This window comes from Pinus tabuliformis, chromosome X, assembly GCF_031772625.1.
Source record: "Pinus tabuliformis cultivar Carrire ecotype Pingquan chromosome X, CPIR1, whole genome shotgun sequence".
NCBI classification, from domain to species: domain Eukaryota; kingdom Viridiplantae; phylum Streptophyta; class Pinopsida; order Pinales; family Pinaceae; genus Pinus; species Pinus tabuliformis.
In genome coordinates, this window is record NC_142308.1 from 1,313,757,385 (window position 1) to 1,313,775,590 (window position 18,206).

An 18,206-nucleotide genomic window follows, 5' to 3' on the forward strand; every position below is an offset into this window, starting at 1 on the left:
TCCTTCATCTCAAACTTTGAAGTAAGATCTCTCTTGCAATCCTTAATGAGTCTCTCTGCATCAGTGATGAACAAGTCATCAACATACAACACCAAAATGAGAGGCTCCTCACCCACCACAATGAAGTATAGGTTTGGATCAACCTCATTCTTTGTGAAACCCAACTACTGCAAGTATGTATCAATCCTAGAGTACCAAGCTCTAGGAGCTTGCTTCAGGCCACAAAGTTCCTTTTTCAATCTGCATACATGGGATTCCTTCCCATGCACCTCAAATCCCTGCGGTTTCTCAATATAAAACTCCTCCTGAATGAAGCCATTGAGAAATGTGGTCTTCACATCCATCTGGTGGATCTTCCAACCCATCTCTACTGTAATTGATATAATGGAGCAAATAGATGTATACTGATCTACGGGAGCGAAGGTCTCCTCATAGTAATCTCCCTCTACTTGTGAGAACCCTCTCGCCACAAATCGAGCTTTGAACTTCTTGATGCTGCCATCTTCATCATGCTTTATCTTATAGAGCCATCTGGAAGTAACAACTGATTTATCTTCAGGCCTCCAAACATCGTTCTTCATAATAGAAGAATACTCCTCCATCATGGCCTCTCTCCAGACCTGCTGGCTGGCTGCCTCCTCATAACTAGAAGGATCAGAGTCAACAATGCTTGTTACCAATGCCATGTAACTACATAACCACTTAGGTGGTTTACTCTCTCTAACCTGTCTCTTTGGCCCAATAACTGATGTGGCCTTGCGCAAGTATCTTGAAGCTACTTGGGCTTTCTCTTCCCTAAGCATACTTCTCCCACCGGAGTGAAAGAATCCTCCTCATCATCAGAAACTTGAACTCCTAAAGGCCTGTCAACTGACCTCATGCTTGAACCTATGCCTGTAGATGTTGAATTACAGTGTGAACTGTCTATTAGCGGACTACCCTGTGAACTGCTCTGCGGATTACCCTGCATGCTGCCCGAAGAACCACCCACCTGACTCTTAGAGGCACTACTCACTGATGGACCTGACACTGTAATCGATGTGCCTCCTGATCCCTAACTACTAGATCCCTGTGATTGACTCAACTGCTCCTGAGGGTCTGGTGACTCTGGATACTCTAACTCCCGTGACCTCCTGAAAGCTCTCTCCTCCTCGAACTTCACATCCCACTTGAAAACCACTTTCCTTTGCGCAAGAATATAAATATGATAAGCATTCGAGGTCTCGCTATAACCCACAAAGATTCCCTTGTCTGCAGTGGGCTCTAGCTTGGTCCTGTTCTCCTTGGGACATAGGAATATGTAAGGCACCCAAAGATATGAACGTTCCCAACATCAGTCTTCTTCCCAGAAAAATCCTCCTCCAGAGTCACATTCCCCAAGGCACGATGTGGACTCCTGTTCTGCAAGTACATAACAATGTTGCAAGCCTCTTCCAACAAAAATAAAGGTAACCCCTGATCATGAAGCATGGCTTTGACAACCCCAACAATGGATCTGTTCTTCCTCTCCGCAACCCCATTCCACCGGGGGTTGTAAGGAACTGCGAACTCCCTTCTAATGCCTGCCTCAACATAAATATCAACAAACTCACCAAGGGTATACTCCCCTCCATTGTCCGACCTGAGGACCTTGATCTTCCTACCTGTCTAGGTCCCCACAAGAGCTTTGAACTCTTGAAACCATGTGAAGACCTCACTCTTGGTCTTTAAGAAATAAATCTAGGTCTTCTTGGAGTGGTCATCAATGAATAAAACATACTACTCATAGCCACTCAATGATACATGAGACATCCGACCACTCACATCGGTATGTATCAAGTCAAAGATCCTAGTCACTTTGCTATCACTGCTGGGAAAAGGGGATCTGGCAAACTTTCCCATAGCACATCCTCTGCATACATCAAGGTGATCAAAACTAAAATCTGACACACCAATGGTGATCTTCCGCAATGTACTCAAGGCCCCATGATACATGTGCCCCATCCTACGGTGCCAAATCTCACACAACTTTGAATTGCTAGATCTGTTGTCGGTCCCGTCTCGGGTTGATCCAGGTGGATGTTGGTGGCCACCCACCTATCCCACTTAGACCCCCCCAACTGTCTCTTTCATTTTTTCAGTTTCCGTAATTGTAGCACAATTTACTATTTTTAGCAGTTTTTTAGGTCTTGAACTTCCAGAGCCATTTTGAGGCCCTAAACAACGTATTTTGGGAAATCTGGGAGCAACATGGGTCTATGGACCAATTTTTCTCTTCCCAAAGTTGTAGTTCTCGGATAGGTCTTTCTAACGAGCTATTGTACGTGTCAAACGAAGATTGGGTGCCAAAGTTACGACACCGAGAAGTTGATGTACCAATTTTAGGATGTTAAGGGTTTTCCATTGTTTCTCAACAATAAATAGGCCTTCGAGCCTCATTGTAACATAGTTCAGAGGCATGTAGCCACTACATCTCTTCTCAGAGATAAGCTACCATCGCTGATGAACCTCATAAATGGGTAATTAGATGGGCTTATTTTACCTCATAACCTAGTCAAATCAACCATTCTCTTAGCTTATTGCATGATTTTCTAATTATACTTATGCTTATAGAGTGAGTTGAGTTAGTTATGATGCCATGAGGTCTAATATGTGTTTAATGCAGATTATTGATGATTTTTGTGGTCAAAGTCAAGGATCCAGTGGACAAATGGCAGTAATAACTCGAAGTGGACAAAGGAGAGGACTTATAGGAGGGAATCCCCCTCATTTATTACTCACTTCTAATTTCCCTTCACTCAGCTCGGAGTACAAGCAACCAAGTCATGCATTAGCAGGCAGCCGAGAAAAGTGGAGGATAATTGATGTTTATCTCAAGTTTTGGGAGCCAAGCTTCCCTGAATTTGAGGAAGCTGTTGGGAGCTTCATTTGTACTCACTAGAGAGTTGGTCGAATTTTTGTTGGATTTTTGCTGCAGTTTTGCTTATGTAAGCTCTGCTGAACTTCGAGCTTATTTTTGTGACAGTTTCATGTAATATTTTTATTGTTTTGAGAATAAATATGGAATCCTTTTTGAGTTAGCACCGAGTTACCTCAGAGGGCTTAAGCTCTTGGGTTAGGGCCCAATACAAGTAGCCAAGCTCCTCTTTACTTGTATTTATATGTTTCATTTCAGTTTGTAGATTAGGTTGCTATTAGATGCATTCCTTTTATGGTTAAGAATAGGTTTCTTTTGATGATTCAGTTGTTTTATTCCATTTATGCTTTCTATAGTAGGTTAAGCAGTGATAAAGAAAAGATTCGAAAGGCTAGTAGCAGTGCCTTGGCCTCTCTTCCTCCCTTTGGGACAATGATTTGAGGCAAAGACCCTCTTGCTGCCCCAGAAACACAGATTTTCCTCCCTCATAGGACTTCTAGTGTTTGCAGCCTTCTAGTTGGTTCATAGTCTAGTTTTCTTTACTCCAGAACTTCTTCATCATGTTCATTTCCTTATTAGCAACAATCTTCTTTCATGCTTTTCTTTCATGCAATGGTTATCAGCATCCTTTCATAGATCATAGTTTACTTTGATGCAAAAACTCTATTTTTTGATGCACTTATTTCCTTGCTTGCTTAATCTAATTGGTTGACTGTTAGTTGTTTATGTAGTAGATATCTTCTAGCAGCATTCCAGCCTATCAACGATTCTAGCCTCCATCTGATCCATGCTCTACAGGTCTCCCAAGTCTCCCCTCAATTTTGCCTTAGTTTCCTGCATTTTCTATAGACTTTCCTCTCTCTCCTTGAGCAAATCCAATCATCTTTCTCTCTCCTAATGATTCTTGGTAGACCCTAGGTGCCCTAACACTTCATTCCAACCTTCATCTACCTTCTCCACCTACTCTCCCACCTTAAAAACAATGGAAACTACTCTCGGCCTCCTCCTGTAGGCCTCCCGTAGAACACTATTTTTCCTCCTGTAGATTTTCCTGTAGGATTTTTTTTGAAGGCCGATTGTGGGGAAAGCCTCCAGAAGGCCACATGAGACCTCCTAGAACCCATCCACACCATCCTACATCCTCTCACATCCCAAAACCACCCTCCATCGCCACCTATTCACTGCCACATTCACAAACAAATAAATTACATGCATGTCAAATTCACCTAAAAATACATAAAAATCCAAAAAGATGTTTTTTGCTCATTTACTTCCAGAAATAGCTTAGTTAGATGTTGTTTACTTCCTTGAGTAGGTAATATCATTCTTTTCATGATTTCCATAGTGCTTTCTACAAAAGTAAGATTAGTGGTTAACTAGGATTTCCTTGGTTTGCTTTACATTTCAGTCTTCCTTTTTGCAAGTAGAATAGCATCAATAGAGCAATCTCTATTTTTCCTTTCATCACATATAGAGCTTCTTTTGGAATCCATAGAAGTTTGCTTGAGCTCCTAGTGATCTTGCGCCAGCTGACCAAGTGACAACCTGCAGTAAGAACTAGTACTTGTGCATCCAACACCGGCACTTCCAAGTTTGTTACGAACTACCGGGTTGATAAAAGTAAAGTAGGAAGCCCAGGAGTTGTAGCATTGTTGCTGCAATATTGGTGCTCACCACTTTTTGGCACCGTTTGTGGGGAAGCGTCAGAGTATTCTATGATTATTGCTTTCTTCTATTTTCTCTTGCAACATTCTGCTAATAGTTTATTTCAGCAAAAGTAGAATAGACATTTCCTTTCTTTCAGTTCTGCATTTCTTTTGCTTTCCTTTCCAATTATGCAATTTCCATTTCAACAAAATTAGAATAGACACTTCCTTTCTTTCAGTTCTGCATTTCTTTTGCTTTCCTTTTCAATTCTGCAATTTCCATTTCAGCAAAAGTAGAATAGTCATTTCCTTGCTTTCAGTCCTGCATTTCCTTGCTTTCCTCTTCAATTCTGCAAATTTCATTTCAACAAGCTCATTTCAGTTAGTTGCAATTTGTTTGTTCAATCAATTTCAGTTTTGCAGGTACTATCAGTGTGGGGAAAAAGAAACAAAAACCAACCAAAAAGATTTCCTTTCATGCCTCGTAGGAATAGAGATAATTCAGGTAAATTTTTTCCCAACACCCCCACTGCTCCACATAGCTAACCTTCTCTCATCTTCAGTGGCTGCGATCAAGAAGAACCCTTAGGTGAAGAATCCGAGATATTTGAAGAACCTATAAGAGAAGAAGAAGAAGAAAACATTCCCTTAGAGCCAATGGCTGAACACAAAAATGCTAGGTGGAATGGAGAAAGAATAGAGGGTACCATTCCCATTCGGGAGACCAATGGGGACACCAAAATGAAGAATATAAGCCCTTCTTCCCCACCTCATTTCCATGGTATAACTACAGAAGATCCTGACACCTTGTTTGAGATTGCTGTTATCTGTCGAACCTATGACTATGTAGAAGATGAGCAAAAGTTGAAACTGTTCCCTTCTACTCTTAAGGATGCAGCATTGCACTGGTTCATGGGATTACCTAGCAATAGTATAACAACTTGGGCTCAGATGCAGCAATCCTTTAACAACAAGTATCGAGACTATTGTAGGTCAAAAGATATTAAAGAAGAAATTTTCCGAATGACTATAGGAAGTGACGAGTCCCTGGAAGACTATGAGGAGAGGTTCCAGCTCAGTTACAAAAGGGTCGGGTGTACACGTGACCCTGAGCCTCTGAAGATGGTTCTGCTCAAGGGAATTAGGGAAGATCTTTTAGACACCCTCCATCTATTGGCTGGGGGAGACATCTACCAACTATCATATGAAGACATAAATACTGTTTTTAGAAACCATTCTAGAGCAGCTAGAAAGAAAGGTAGGGGGAGTCAACCCATAGCCAGTACCTCTTCCTCTAACTCATCCATCAAAGGAGAAATTGGAAACATGTTGGAAGACTTCAAGAGTGAGATGCTGCAGACTCTTGCCATGCAAATGGATACCTTGCATATCAAAAGGAAACAAGAGGAAGTAGAGAGGGCATTGGCCATCTTTTGCCCTAGATGCCCCAGGAGGCATCCTAGGAATGAATGCCCATTGAACTCTATAGAGGTTTGTTCAGTGTTTGAAGAAAATCATTCCATAGATAAGTGCCCTTCCATACCTGGACTTAAAGCTGTATATCAAGGGGTTGAGGGAGTCACTGAACAACTCTATTACATAAACCAAAGAAGGCCGCATGGACCTAGACCACACCAGCAGGGGATGCAAGGGACATCCCAGGCATACTAACACCCCAACCAAGTCACTTCCATACCTTCTTGGGGTCCCCTTGATCATCCTTCCTGGTCCACACCTCCTCCTTGGTCCTTCACATCTCAATATCATGCCCAACTAGCCAACCATTCATTTCAATCCTATGCTCAACCATCACCTCAATGGAATGCACCTCATTAGGGGTGGAGGCCCCAACACAACTCTCTCCCCACTCTTTTTCCTCCACCACCTGCCCAACCACAATCGTTACCTCCTGCTCCTCCAAAGCAACCCCAAATTCCTGCCCAGCCGAATCCGAACCCGAACAATAGACAGGCTCAACAAGTGTATAGTGGGGAACCATCATGCCCAACTTATGCTGTGGAGATTCAGGAGATCAACCTGCGATCTAGGAAAGTTCTCCCAGATAGTCAGCCTCCACCTAGGGAGGTTGAGGAAGATAAAGAGGAAAGTGAACCGAAAGCAATTCCACCCTTTCCTGAGAGACTATCTGTGACAGTCCAGCCTACCCCAGAAGAAACTGAACTCCTGGGGGAATTGAAACATCTATGTGTAAAGATACCACTTCTCCAAGCCATAAAGGATGTGCCTATCTACAATAGGTTGATTAAAGAGAAGTGCTTTAGGCATCCAGGAAGGCGCAAGAGAGATGCCCCAACCATCAATGTCATAGGGCAACTATCCGACCTGATGTTGGGGCAGGTAATCTGTCCAAAATATCTAGACCCTGGAAGCCCAGTAGTTGATGTCCACATCAATGGCACCATGATTCCACATACTTTGATTAATCTGGGAGCTTCCATTAATGTGATGACAAAGGACACAATGCTCAAACTCAACCTTCAGGGCTCCTTGAGGAAGACCACAACCGTGCTACAGTTAGCAGACCGCTCCACTGTGACCCCTGAGGGGATTGTGGAAGATGTGATGGTCTCCATTGATTCTTGGGAGTACCCTGCTGATTTCTTAGTTCTCCAGCCCAAGGCAAAGCTCACTGGGTATCCTCTCATTCTGGGAAGACCCTGGTTGGCTACTGCCGATGCCTACATCAGCTATCGAGCTGGGAACATGACCATAAAGAACGGGCATATGTCCAAGCAGTTAATCCTATATCCTCCTGCCCAACCTTCGTTAGAACATGATCTACCTCTCTGTTGGAGGAGGAAGATGAGGATGAAGTTTATTCTGCATCTCTTTGTACATTAGAAATCGCCATGGGAGGAAAACAGCAAGATGAGGATGATGTGATTGAAAATCTGATTCAAAATCCACCTCCCAGTGTATCGCCTTTAGAGGACATAGTAAGAGAAACCCAAAATAGACCCTCAACTGATCTCTGTGTGGCCGACTCCACTTCTCTCCATGTTAAGAATATATAGTTCGGTCCAGAAAGAACCTTGAATATCAATCCATCCCTATTCACTTCCCAGGAGAAGGAACTGTGTAGCCTGCTGAGAAAGTACTTATATGCCTTCTCCTGGAGTTATAAGGAGATGAAGGGAGTACACCCTTCAGTTTGTACTCATCATATATACATCAAGGAAGGTTGCAAGCCAGTCAGGCAGCCTCAAAGGAGGATGAACCCAACACTTAAAGATATTGTTAAGGAATAACTGCAGAAATTGCTTGATGCAGGGTTCATCTATCCCATCTCTGACAGTGAATGGGTCTCTCCTTTGGTGCTAGTGCCAAAGAAAAATGGTAAGTAGAGAATCTGTGTTGACTATCGAGAATTGAACAAAGCCACTAAGAAGGACCATTTCCCTTTACCTTTCATAGATCAAGTGTTAGACGGTCTAGCAGGAAAAAGTTTTTCTCTTTCCTAGATGGGTTTAGCGGGTACAATCAGGTTCAAATCAGCTCGGAAGACCAAGATAAGACCACTTTCACTTGTCCTTGGGGTACCTTTTCATACTGGGTCCTTCCTTTTGGTTTACGTAATGCTCTAGCCACTTTCCAAAGAACGGTACTGAGTATATTCTCTGAATTAGTTCATGATGCAGTAGAGATATACATGGATGACTTTACTCCTTATGGCTCTGATTTTAAGGAAGCTTTATCTAACCTAGGAAAAGTTCTAGACAAGTGTATTGAGATGAACCTATCACTCAGTCCGAAAAAATGTGAATTTTTGATGACTGAAGGGACCGTGCTATGTCATGCAATATCTCAACAAGGATTGCAGGTGGACCCCAACAAAATTGCCATCATCCAACGGGTCCCACCTCCTCAAAAGGTGAGAGATGTTAGAAGTTTCCTAGGCTTAACTGGGTATTACCGAAGATTCATTAAATATTTCAGCAAGTTAGCCTCTCCGTTGTTTGGTCTTTTGGGTAAAGATGTTGAATTCATATGGTCAGAAAATTGTCAAGAAGCCCTAGATACCTTGAAAAGAAAACTTGTGACTGTCCCAATTTTGAGAGGCCCAAACTGGGCCCTACCTTTCCACATTCACACAGATGCCTCGAACAAAGCAATAGGAGTAGCCTTTTGACAAATCGATGAAAAGTTACCTTATGCCATATACTTTATAAGTAAAAACTTGTCAAAGGCAAAGTTGAACTATACGGTATCTGAGAAGGAACTGCTAGCTGTCATGCATTCCTTAAACAAATTCAGACATTATATCACAGGGTATCAAACCTTTGTGCACATTGATCATACTGCAATTAGATATTTAATGAAAAACAATATGTGAATGATCACATTATTAGATGGTTGCTTTTATTGCAACAGTTTGATTTGACTATTGTTGATAAGCCTGGTAAAGAAAATGTTGTTGCTGACTTTTTGTCTAGAATAAATTTTCCTACAAGTGAAGAAGAAATGGTGGATGATCAAATACTAGATGAAAACCTATTTTCTATCTCAGTACTCTCTCCATGGTTTGCTGATATAGCAAACTACCTGGTTTCATCACAGTTCCCACCACACTTATCCTCAAAGGAGAAGAGAAAAATAGTAAGGAAAAGCAAGCCTTTCACCTGGATTGGGGGCAATCTCTTCAAACTTGGCCTAGATCAGATCTTGAGGAGATGTGTCGGGGAGGAGGAAGTTTTTGACATCCTATTGACTTGTCATGATGGGCCTTTTGGAGGTCATTTTGCAGCAAAAAGAACTGCCTTCAAGATACTGCAAGCAGGCTACTATTGGCCCACTCTTCATCAGGATGTGAGAAGATATACCAGCCAGTGTGATCGGTGTCGAAGGATGGGGAAACCTACTCCAAAGGATGAAATGCCCATGCAACCTCAAGTGACATTTGAGCCATTTGAGAAGTGGGGCATGGACTTTGTGGGGCCTATCATCCCTCCTTCAAAATATAAGCAATACATCATTGTATGCATCGATTACCTGACAAAGTGGGCAGAGACAAAAGCAATTAAAGCAGCGGCGAAGGAAAAAGTAGCTGAATTTTTGAGAGAGAACATATTCTACAAGTTTAGGTATCCAAGAGAGTTGGTCACAGATCAAGACAGCTAGTTCACTTCTAATCTGATTGAAGACTTACTCACACATCATAGAATCAAGCACAAGAATTCCATCCCTTAACATCCACAAGCCAATGGACAGGTGGACACCACTAACCGAGCATTGGAAGGGATCCTGACAAAGGTAGTGAGTAGTAGCAGAAAAGACTGGGTGGACAGATTAGTTGAGGCCACCTGGGCCTACAACACAACATGGAAGACCACTACACGGTTCACACCCTATGAGCTGGTCTATGGGAAGAAGGCTTTGCTGTCAATAGAATTTGAATTCAACACACTAAGGATGGTAGCTTAGCTAGACCTAGACCTTAGCCATGCACAGAAAGAAAGATTAGTCCAGATCAATGGGTTGGATGAATAGAGAATGCAGGCCCTTCTCCATATAGAGGTAGTTCAGCCTTAGAGAAAGATATGACATGACAAAAACATCAAAGAGAAGCAATTTCAAGAGGGAGATTGGGCACTACTCTATGATTCAAGATATAAAGATTTCAAGGGCAAGCTGAGGACAAGATGGCTAGGACCCTACAATGTGGAGAAATGCAATGACAATGGTTCAGTTCTGATCAAAACCATTGATGATGAAGCCATCCCCATGCTTGTCAATGGACACTGGTTGAAAATCTACAAGAAACCCTTCTCCAAGCGAGAATTCATTGAAGGATTGAATAAGTCAGTGATGGTGGTGGAGCATGTCTTAGCCTCCACTTCACCCACTCACTGAAGAAAAAGAGAAAAAAAACAAAAAAATAATAAGGACTCAAGTGAAAACCTCCATGAGGCGCTTGAGTCCCATCATTGGGTTGAAAACCTCTCGTGAGGTGGCCCAGTGGTGTCAAAAAAGAGCCCAATGGTGTCAAAAATGAGAAGAAAGAAAATAAGATCCTTGGGTGAAAACCTCCCTTGGAGGTACCCAACGTAGGAAACTAGGGTGAAAACCTCCTTGAGGCACCCTGGTTGTTTTCAAAAAAAAAAAAAGAAGAAAAGAGAAGAGAAGAAGAAAAAGAAGGTGATAGGAAATGGGCTCGCGAAAAGGACAGGGTTAGGGTTTCATGCGCATCTCCTGCGGTTCGTAGGGCATCGGGTTCGACGGTTCGTAGGGCATAGGGTTCGATAGCTCCGCGACGGTCATCTGCTGCGGTCACGGTTCTGCTCTCTACAGCTGCAGCTTCACCATCGGAATCCTCGCCTGTCCCTATCGGTCACCGACATAGAATCAGTTATGGATAACTGGGAGCATGAAGAGGTGGATTATTCAGCGGATCCCTCGCCGGAGAATGTTATTTTCGGGACTCCTCATTTTACCTCTCGCCCTCAGCTCCCCCATTCCGCTTCCTCTTCTTTTCTGGCGCACCAACCTTTTCCGGCTCCCGTTCCATCCTCTGCAGAAGTTTTTCCTCCTGTATCTCCGCCTTTCGAGGTTCCTCCGCTTTCGCCTGGGTCTCTACAATTCCTGGCCTCCCATACTCCCCCATCGCCCGCTTTTGACCCTCTGGCGTCCATCCCTTCGGTGCCTCACCCTCCGCTGACATCTACACCTGCGACTCATCCATCTGCCTCAGGTATTCGCCCTTCCGGATGCTTTGAGACGCCTGCGGTTTCTTCCCTCCCCTCTAACCATTTTCCCCGGGAAGGTATCACAAATCCCCTGGTGGATCATCCGTCGGCCCCCCGTTCCGGATCTAAAAAGGTAAAGTGTGTCAGATCGACGGCAAGGGATATCTCCATCAAATTCGACGAAGCAAAGCCTCTCGGCGACTATATGGACATTGCGAACACCGTGTTGGTTGGGCACGTCAGGGGTCGATCATACTCGAGGCAGAGGCTCAATCTTTGGGTTAAGGAGATCTGGGGTGGAGTCCTTTTCGACCTTCCAGAGGTCCATGTCCTCCCCAGAGGATGGTTCTCTCTTAAATTCTCCAAGGTCAGTCAAACAAACCTCGTTTTGGGCCGATATTGGCATATTGAAATGGCCCCGGTCCTTCTCAAGCGCTGGAATCCCCTCTTCGATCCAGAGCGCGAGCAGCTCGGTGCCGGACCAATCTGGGTGAGACTCCCAGGTTTACCAATTCCATTCTGGGACGAAGAAGTTTTTATTAGGGTTGGCAATGCCCTGGGGACATATTTGGACTATGATCGCACTTATGTGGAATCTGGGAATCGAACACTTGCTCGGATCTTGGTTCATCTGGACACTCGAGAGGGACTCGAGGAACAGATCACGCTTCAGTGGGGTAGGTGCATTCGGGTTCAGTTGTTGGACTATGAAGGGGTTCCCTTCCGTTGCAGACGATGCCACAAAGTGGGACACCTCGCGAAGGACTGTCCACTCAATAAGAAAGCTGCAGATTCGGTGAAAGGCACCCCGGCGACTACCAGGACGGCTTCCCCCATCATATCTCGCCCTCCTTCTGCTGGACCGGCCCTTTCGGCTTCTCCTCCCGCGGACGATGCTGGGTTCCGGAGATCCTCGCCTCCAAAAACTAGGGCTCGTTCGGCGGCAGAAGCGGGTATGATCTCTGTTTCTTTTATCCCAACTTTGCATTCGTCTATTGATGATTATCATGCATCTGGTCCATCTGCACATATCTCCATGATTCCCTGCACACTATCATCTCCACTTGCGTGCACTGACCCTATTATCTCTACTACATCTCCCGAGTCTTTCTCCTCCCCGTGCCCATCCTCCCCTCCTCACCCTTATTTCCTTCGGTCTCGGAATCCATCAAAAGAGCAGGCTGTCGGTCACTCGGGTCTGGGCATTGTCATACCTGAGGGGGCATCATTGCATACCAGAGGGAGAAAATCTCACCTTTCCAAAGCCATCAAACAAGCTGGGGCAGAAGTGGTCTCTGGCCGGCAAGCGACCATTGACGGGGTTCTTAGAGCAGGACACACCCCGAGAGGTGTTCCCCCATGAAGTGTCTTTCTTTTAATTGCAGAGGACTGGCTAGTTCCTCCAAAAAACTAGCCATGAAGCGGCTCATTGATACTGAGCCTATCGACATTATTATGCTACAAGAAACACTCTGCTCTGCAGATCAAATTATTCGTGTCATGCAAGCCATGGTCCCAGGATGGAGTTTTTTTGCAAATGATGCTGTGGGACGATCTGGAGGTCTAGCCATTGGATTAAACCCTCGTTCCATTAATCCTATCTCAACCTGGGGAGGTGCAGGGTTCATTGGATTGGATTTCTTCTCGGCTGACCTTGGCATGGATCTCAGAATTGTCAATATATATGCTCCATGCTCCCAGAGAGAATCATTCTGGCGGAATACTCTTCAGCTACCCCTGCTGAATGAAGACCATGTTATTATAGGAGGAGACCTCAATTTCTCTCTGGGTTTCAGGGAGTCATGGGGCACTGAGGCTCAAATTGACTCTATCACTGATTATATGACTAATCTACTGGATCAATCAGATTTCTCGGATATTCCATTGCAGCGTCTCCTTCCTACTTGGCGGAATCGACGGGTTGGGGATGCTGCACTTGCCCGCAGACTTGACAGATTTCTGTTAAAGGGCCCTCTTCTACAGCGCCTGCATCTCTTCAGACAATGGGTTGGCTCGGGGGGGTTATCGGACCACAATCCTATATACCTGGAGATTCAGGGTCCTTCCAAGAAACCCAAGGCACCCTTCAAATTCAATCCCTCTTGGCTGAAGGATCCGGACTATATCCAGCTGATAAAGGATTACTGGGCCTCTCATCCCATCAATGACTCTGTTCCTCTTGCCAAAGGTTTCTGCAGGAACCTTTCAGAAATCAAACATATTACTATTAAGTGGGCAAGGGAGAAATTGGATCGTGAAACAGCACAGCTCTCCCATATTGAAGCGGACTTATGTTCACTCACCGATGACAGAGGACAGGGCTTCATGACAGCTGCGGACAAATGTAGGCTTATTGACCTTGAGAATCAAAAAGCCAAGATTCTCAAAGAGAGAGAGGAATCCATTAGATTAAGGAGCCGAGCTTTATGGATTCAAGCTGGGGATGACAACACAAAGTTTTTCCATAATTTTGCAAAGTGCAGGAAGGTATCTAATACTATCTGGAAGCTCCCTACCCCGGATGGAGAAATCGCGGACAACTTCAATAAGCTCGCTCACCTGGGCATCTCTCATTTCAGGAACCTCTACAAGAGTCCACGAGAAGAAAACTTACTTGATATTATTAATGTGGCTAACCACTTCCCGAGATTTGTGGAGGAAGAAGATGTGGAGACCTTAACGGACCCGGTCACTGCTGAGGAACTGGAAGGAGTTCTGAAATGGTTCAAAAAAGACAAAAGCCCAGGGCCGGACGGATGGACCATTGAATTCTACACAGCTTTCTTCAATGTTTTGGGTCAAGACTTACTACAGGTGGTTGAAGAAAGCCGGACTTCTGGATCATTATATCATGCCATCAACTCTACATTCATCGCTCTCATCCCCAAATCTGACTCCCCAGCATCCTTTGATGACTACAGACCCATCTCTTTGTGTAACTGCATCTATAAAATCATCTCAAAGACCATTGCAAATCGTCTTAGACCTATCCTCTCCCGTTCCATTGCCCCGCAACAATTTGCTTTTCTCGAATCTAGACAGATCCATGAGGCCATTGGACTCGCTCAAGAAGCCCTCCATTCCATCTGGTCGAAGAACTTAAAAGCCATCCTCCTCAAAATCGATCTGTCTAAAGCTTTTGACCGTGTCAGCTGGCTCTATCTCAAAATGATCCTCATTCATCTGGGTTTCCCTCATGCATACATTTCTTGGATCATGGCCTGCATTACCACACCATCTTTCAGTATTCTTATCAATGGTTCGGCTACAAATTTTTTTCATTCGGAGAGGGGTCTGAGGCAGGGGTGTCCGCTATCGCCCCTCCTCTTCCTGTTGGTCATGGAAGGTCTCAGCCGCCTCATGGAAGCGGCCAAGCGATCTGGAGACATTGGGGGCCTCCGCATAACTGACCTTTGCTATCTCACTCATCTACTCTTTGTGGATGATGTTCTTATACTTCTCAATGGCAGTGTTCGTGACACTCGAACTTTCTCAAAGATCCTACAACTTTTTTCCTCTGCCACGGGTATGATGCCAAACCAGATGAAATCAACCATTACCTGTGCACGCACATCTGTACAGGAGACCCAGACTGGCTTACAAGCATTCCCTTACTCGGTCCACCCCCTGGATAGAGGTCTCAAATATTTGGGGTTCAATCTGAAACCTACTTGCCAAAGGATTGCTGACTGGGTCTGGTTGGTTGCCAAATTGGAAAAAAGACTCACAGGATGGAGCTTCAGATATCTCTCCAGGGCTGGTAGACTGGTGCTCATAAAGTCTGTATTAGAAGCCACCCCGGTGTTCTGGATGGCCCTAGCCTGGATTCCTAGAAACATCCTGGGGCGGCTACAGCAGTTATGCATCCGATACCTCTGGAATGGGAGTCAGGATAAAAGAGTATTTGCATGGATCGGATGGAAGAAAATCTCATTGCCCAAAAAGTGGGGTGGATGGGGACTAAAGGAACTACCTGAATTTGCAAAAGCACTGGCCGCCAAGATGGGGTGGACTCTGCTTACTTGTCAAAATCTCTGGACACAGGTAGTCTATTATAAATACATTTGGCCTCATAATATTTTGGATTGGGCCCGTTTCCCTACTTGGTCAACAATGGGATGCTCATCGGTTTGGAAGGCTTTGATTCAATCCCTTCCTCTCATTCGGAACAATCTTGCTTGGCGCATTAATGATGGATTGACAGGCAGAATTGGTTTGGATCCTTGGATTAACTGTGGGGGTAGACATATCCTTAATCCAGATCTTATAATGCACCTACAGGCCCGGGATATCCGACATTTTGCACAGATCGCAGACCAACAGCGCACTGATATATTTTCCCAGGCTTGGAAATCCGCACAGCAATTGGATCTCCCTTTACAATGGCATCAGGAATGGGATCGCTATACTGAGGCATTATCTGAATCTCACATCCGTATAAAACAAGGACCGGATGAACTTATTTGGTGCATTGCTGATCATGGTATATATGCTCCAAAATTTGGATACACTGCTCTCATTTCTCACAGAATGCCTGAATCGTTACAGTCATGGTGGCAATCCATTTGGAAGCTCAAGGCTCCTCCCCGGTCCAAACTTTTCTTTTGGTGTGCACTCAACGGCAATGTACCCACAGGGGAACATCTCACCCGCAGAGCCATTTTTGGCCCATCATGGTGTATCTTCTGTAAAAATGCATCAGAGACTCAGGATCATATATTCCTCCTCTGCCCTGTCATCCTCAACCTATGGAACAACATATGTAATCTGTTGGGTATCGCTGTCAATTGGAAAGGGATCGATATTAGAAGTGCTTGGGATACTTGGTCTCACTGTCATTTGGGCACTAAATTACAAAACCTTCCACCTGTGGCTACTTGGAATATATGGCTTGCTCGAAATCGGGCTATATTTGAAGACCGATTGATATCGTGGAATCGGGTAGAGGCCACCATCATTGCAGCATATCATGAGTTACCAGACCCTCCACCCCCGAGACCGAGATCCATTCAGCCCATGCCCAACTTTGATAGATCCATCCCGTGGGCATTTTTCGACGGAGCAGCAAATCAGGGTGGATGTGGCGGGGGTTTTGTACTGCACATAAATGAACACCATCGATACCTTGCAAAAATGGGCTTTGGCAATGGATCTAATAATTTCGCTGAGCTCTCTGCTGTCCACAATCTTCTACATTTTGCATTATCGCATCATCATACAAGAATCAATATATTTGGGGACTCATTAGTGGTTGTTAACTGGATTAACAATATCACTACTTGTCATACACACACTCTCAACAATTTATTACATGATGCACTCATACTCAAAGCAGCATTTAACCATTGCACATGTTTACATATTTACAGAGAGCATAACAGCGAGGCTGACAAATTATCCAAAGAGGCCTCGTTACTTCCCCGAGGCGAGGGGATAATAGTGGAGCAGAATGGAGCAGAGGAGTATCAATTTTACCACAGGCCATTCATAGATCAAAGAGAACAAAGGGGCAACAGTCCCAACAGCTGATAGTCAATGGCGCTTTTGTTTTTTTGTTAATAGAAATATATAGAACATGGATATTATGCTTATAAACAGAGTCCTCTTTCGGACAGCGGATAGAATGCACAGTCAGATGAATGTACACAGAACAGTTTTGCTTATACCTACAGAACAACACCTTGGTGAGGTGAATTTTGTATGAACAATCCAGCAATGCCTAGGCATCTGCTTTATGTAATTTTCAAACATTAATGAAAGTTACTGATTTTTCCAGTGGAGAAAAGAGAAGAAGAAAAAGAAAAATGAATTTCTAGTTGTATTGCAGGTTTGAAGGAGGACTACAGGAAGTAGCAACAGGTGCCAAGGGAGCTCTGAGACCAATACCAACACCTATATTACCTTCCCTCACCTTTATCAATCATTCTTGACATTATTTTTGCCTCACTGTGCTTCTTTTTCGTAAACTGTGTTTTCTACAGCAGGCCCTGTATTTTCTATAGGAGGCTCCTATAGAAATTAGAGAAAGCCAAAAATGGATTTTAAAGGCAGTTTGAGGAACATGGAAGCTTCATAAAGGGTTTATAAATCCTCCTGCATTCTTCAAACCTCTCTTCCATCATTTCTAGACCTACATCATATCCTAAGCACCATTCTTCTCCCTACCTAGAAAAAACACAGAAAAGACAGTTTCTTAGAAAAACAAAAGAAAAAAAAAATAAAAAAGGAACAACACCATTCACCTCACCTAAAGCCTACTCACCTCTCCATCTCTATCTGCATTTTTGGCATCATCCTTACAGCTCCAATCACAGAAAAAGCTTAAAATTTCAAAGGGATAAGCAGCTATAGGAGCTCCTGTAGGAATTCCTGTAGCAGCTGATCCCATTAAAATCTAGCATCAATAGCATGAGGGTGAAAATATGAAGGTTGAAGCAGACATCTGAAGATTAGCTCCAACTAGAAAGGAACCTACACACAACACAGCCACATCTCAGTAAGCAGACAAGCATGCATCAAAAGAAATAAAGGCATGCAGTAGAAGGAAAGGCCATAACACCTAACAACGAACGCATTCGGATCTCAGGTAAGTAACTAACCTGCTCCTCTGTTTGCATTGGTATAATTAGAGAGCATGCAATAACAATGAGATGGTTGAGGCTGGTTGGGGTTGAGGTGGCGAGTTAACTTGGCCACCTTCATCCAGTGGACTTCACTCATCCGAAGATATCACACACGTGCGCTTAGTCAAACTCAAGAGAGATGTCAAGGACAGGTAGTGGAGGTGGTGGGAACTCCGATGCAATCATGAGGGGTGATTACAAGGAAAGGGAAATGATGACAAGGTAGGTGGGGACCAATGGTCCGAATGGGGCCAACGTACACTTGGCTAGCTCACCCTCCATCACTGGAAATATCCATAAAAAGACATAAGTACTCCTCGCCGAAGCACTCTCACCA

The 18,206-nt window shown here is 44.2% G+C and overlaps 2 protein-coding genes across 2 annotated transcripts; both read left to right on the plus strand.

Moving 5' to 3' along the window:
* Positions 1-12,662: 12,662 nt before the first annotated feature.
* LOC149144923 (uncharacterized) lies at positions 12,663-14,349 on the plus strand. The gene is made up of 2 exons (XM_089452308.1): positions 12,663-13,969; positions 14,061-14,349. The coding sequence occupies exons 1-2, from the start codon at positions 12,663-12,665 to the stop codon at positions 14,347-14,349; spliced, it is 1,596 nt and encodes a 531-aa protein (XP_089308434.1).
* Positions 14,350-14,585: 236 nt separating this feature from the next.
* Positions 14,586-16,775, plus strand: LOC149144924 (uncharacterized). Its single transcript, XM_089452309.1, has one exon. The coding sequence runs from the start codon at positions 14,586-14,588 to the stop codon at positions 16,773-16,775; it is 2,190 nt and encodes a 729-aa protein (XP_089308435.1).
* Positions 16,776-18,206: the final 1,431 nt, after the last annotated feature.

Coding starts and splice junctions, on each gene's coding strand:
- LOC149144923 (XM_089452308.1), top strand. CDS start 12,663: ATGAAGCGGCTCATTGATACTGAGCCTATCGACATTATTATGCTACAA. Junction 13,970..14,060: donor CTGGAAGGAGTTCTGAAATG/GTTCAAAAAAGA, acceptor GACTTACTACAG/GTGGTTGAAGAAAGCCGGAC.
- LOC149144924 (XM_089452309.1), top strand. CDS start 14,586: ATGGAAGGTCTCAGCCGCCTCATGGAAGCGGCCAAGCGATCTGGAGAC.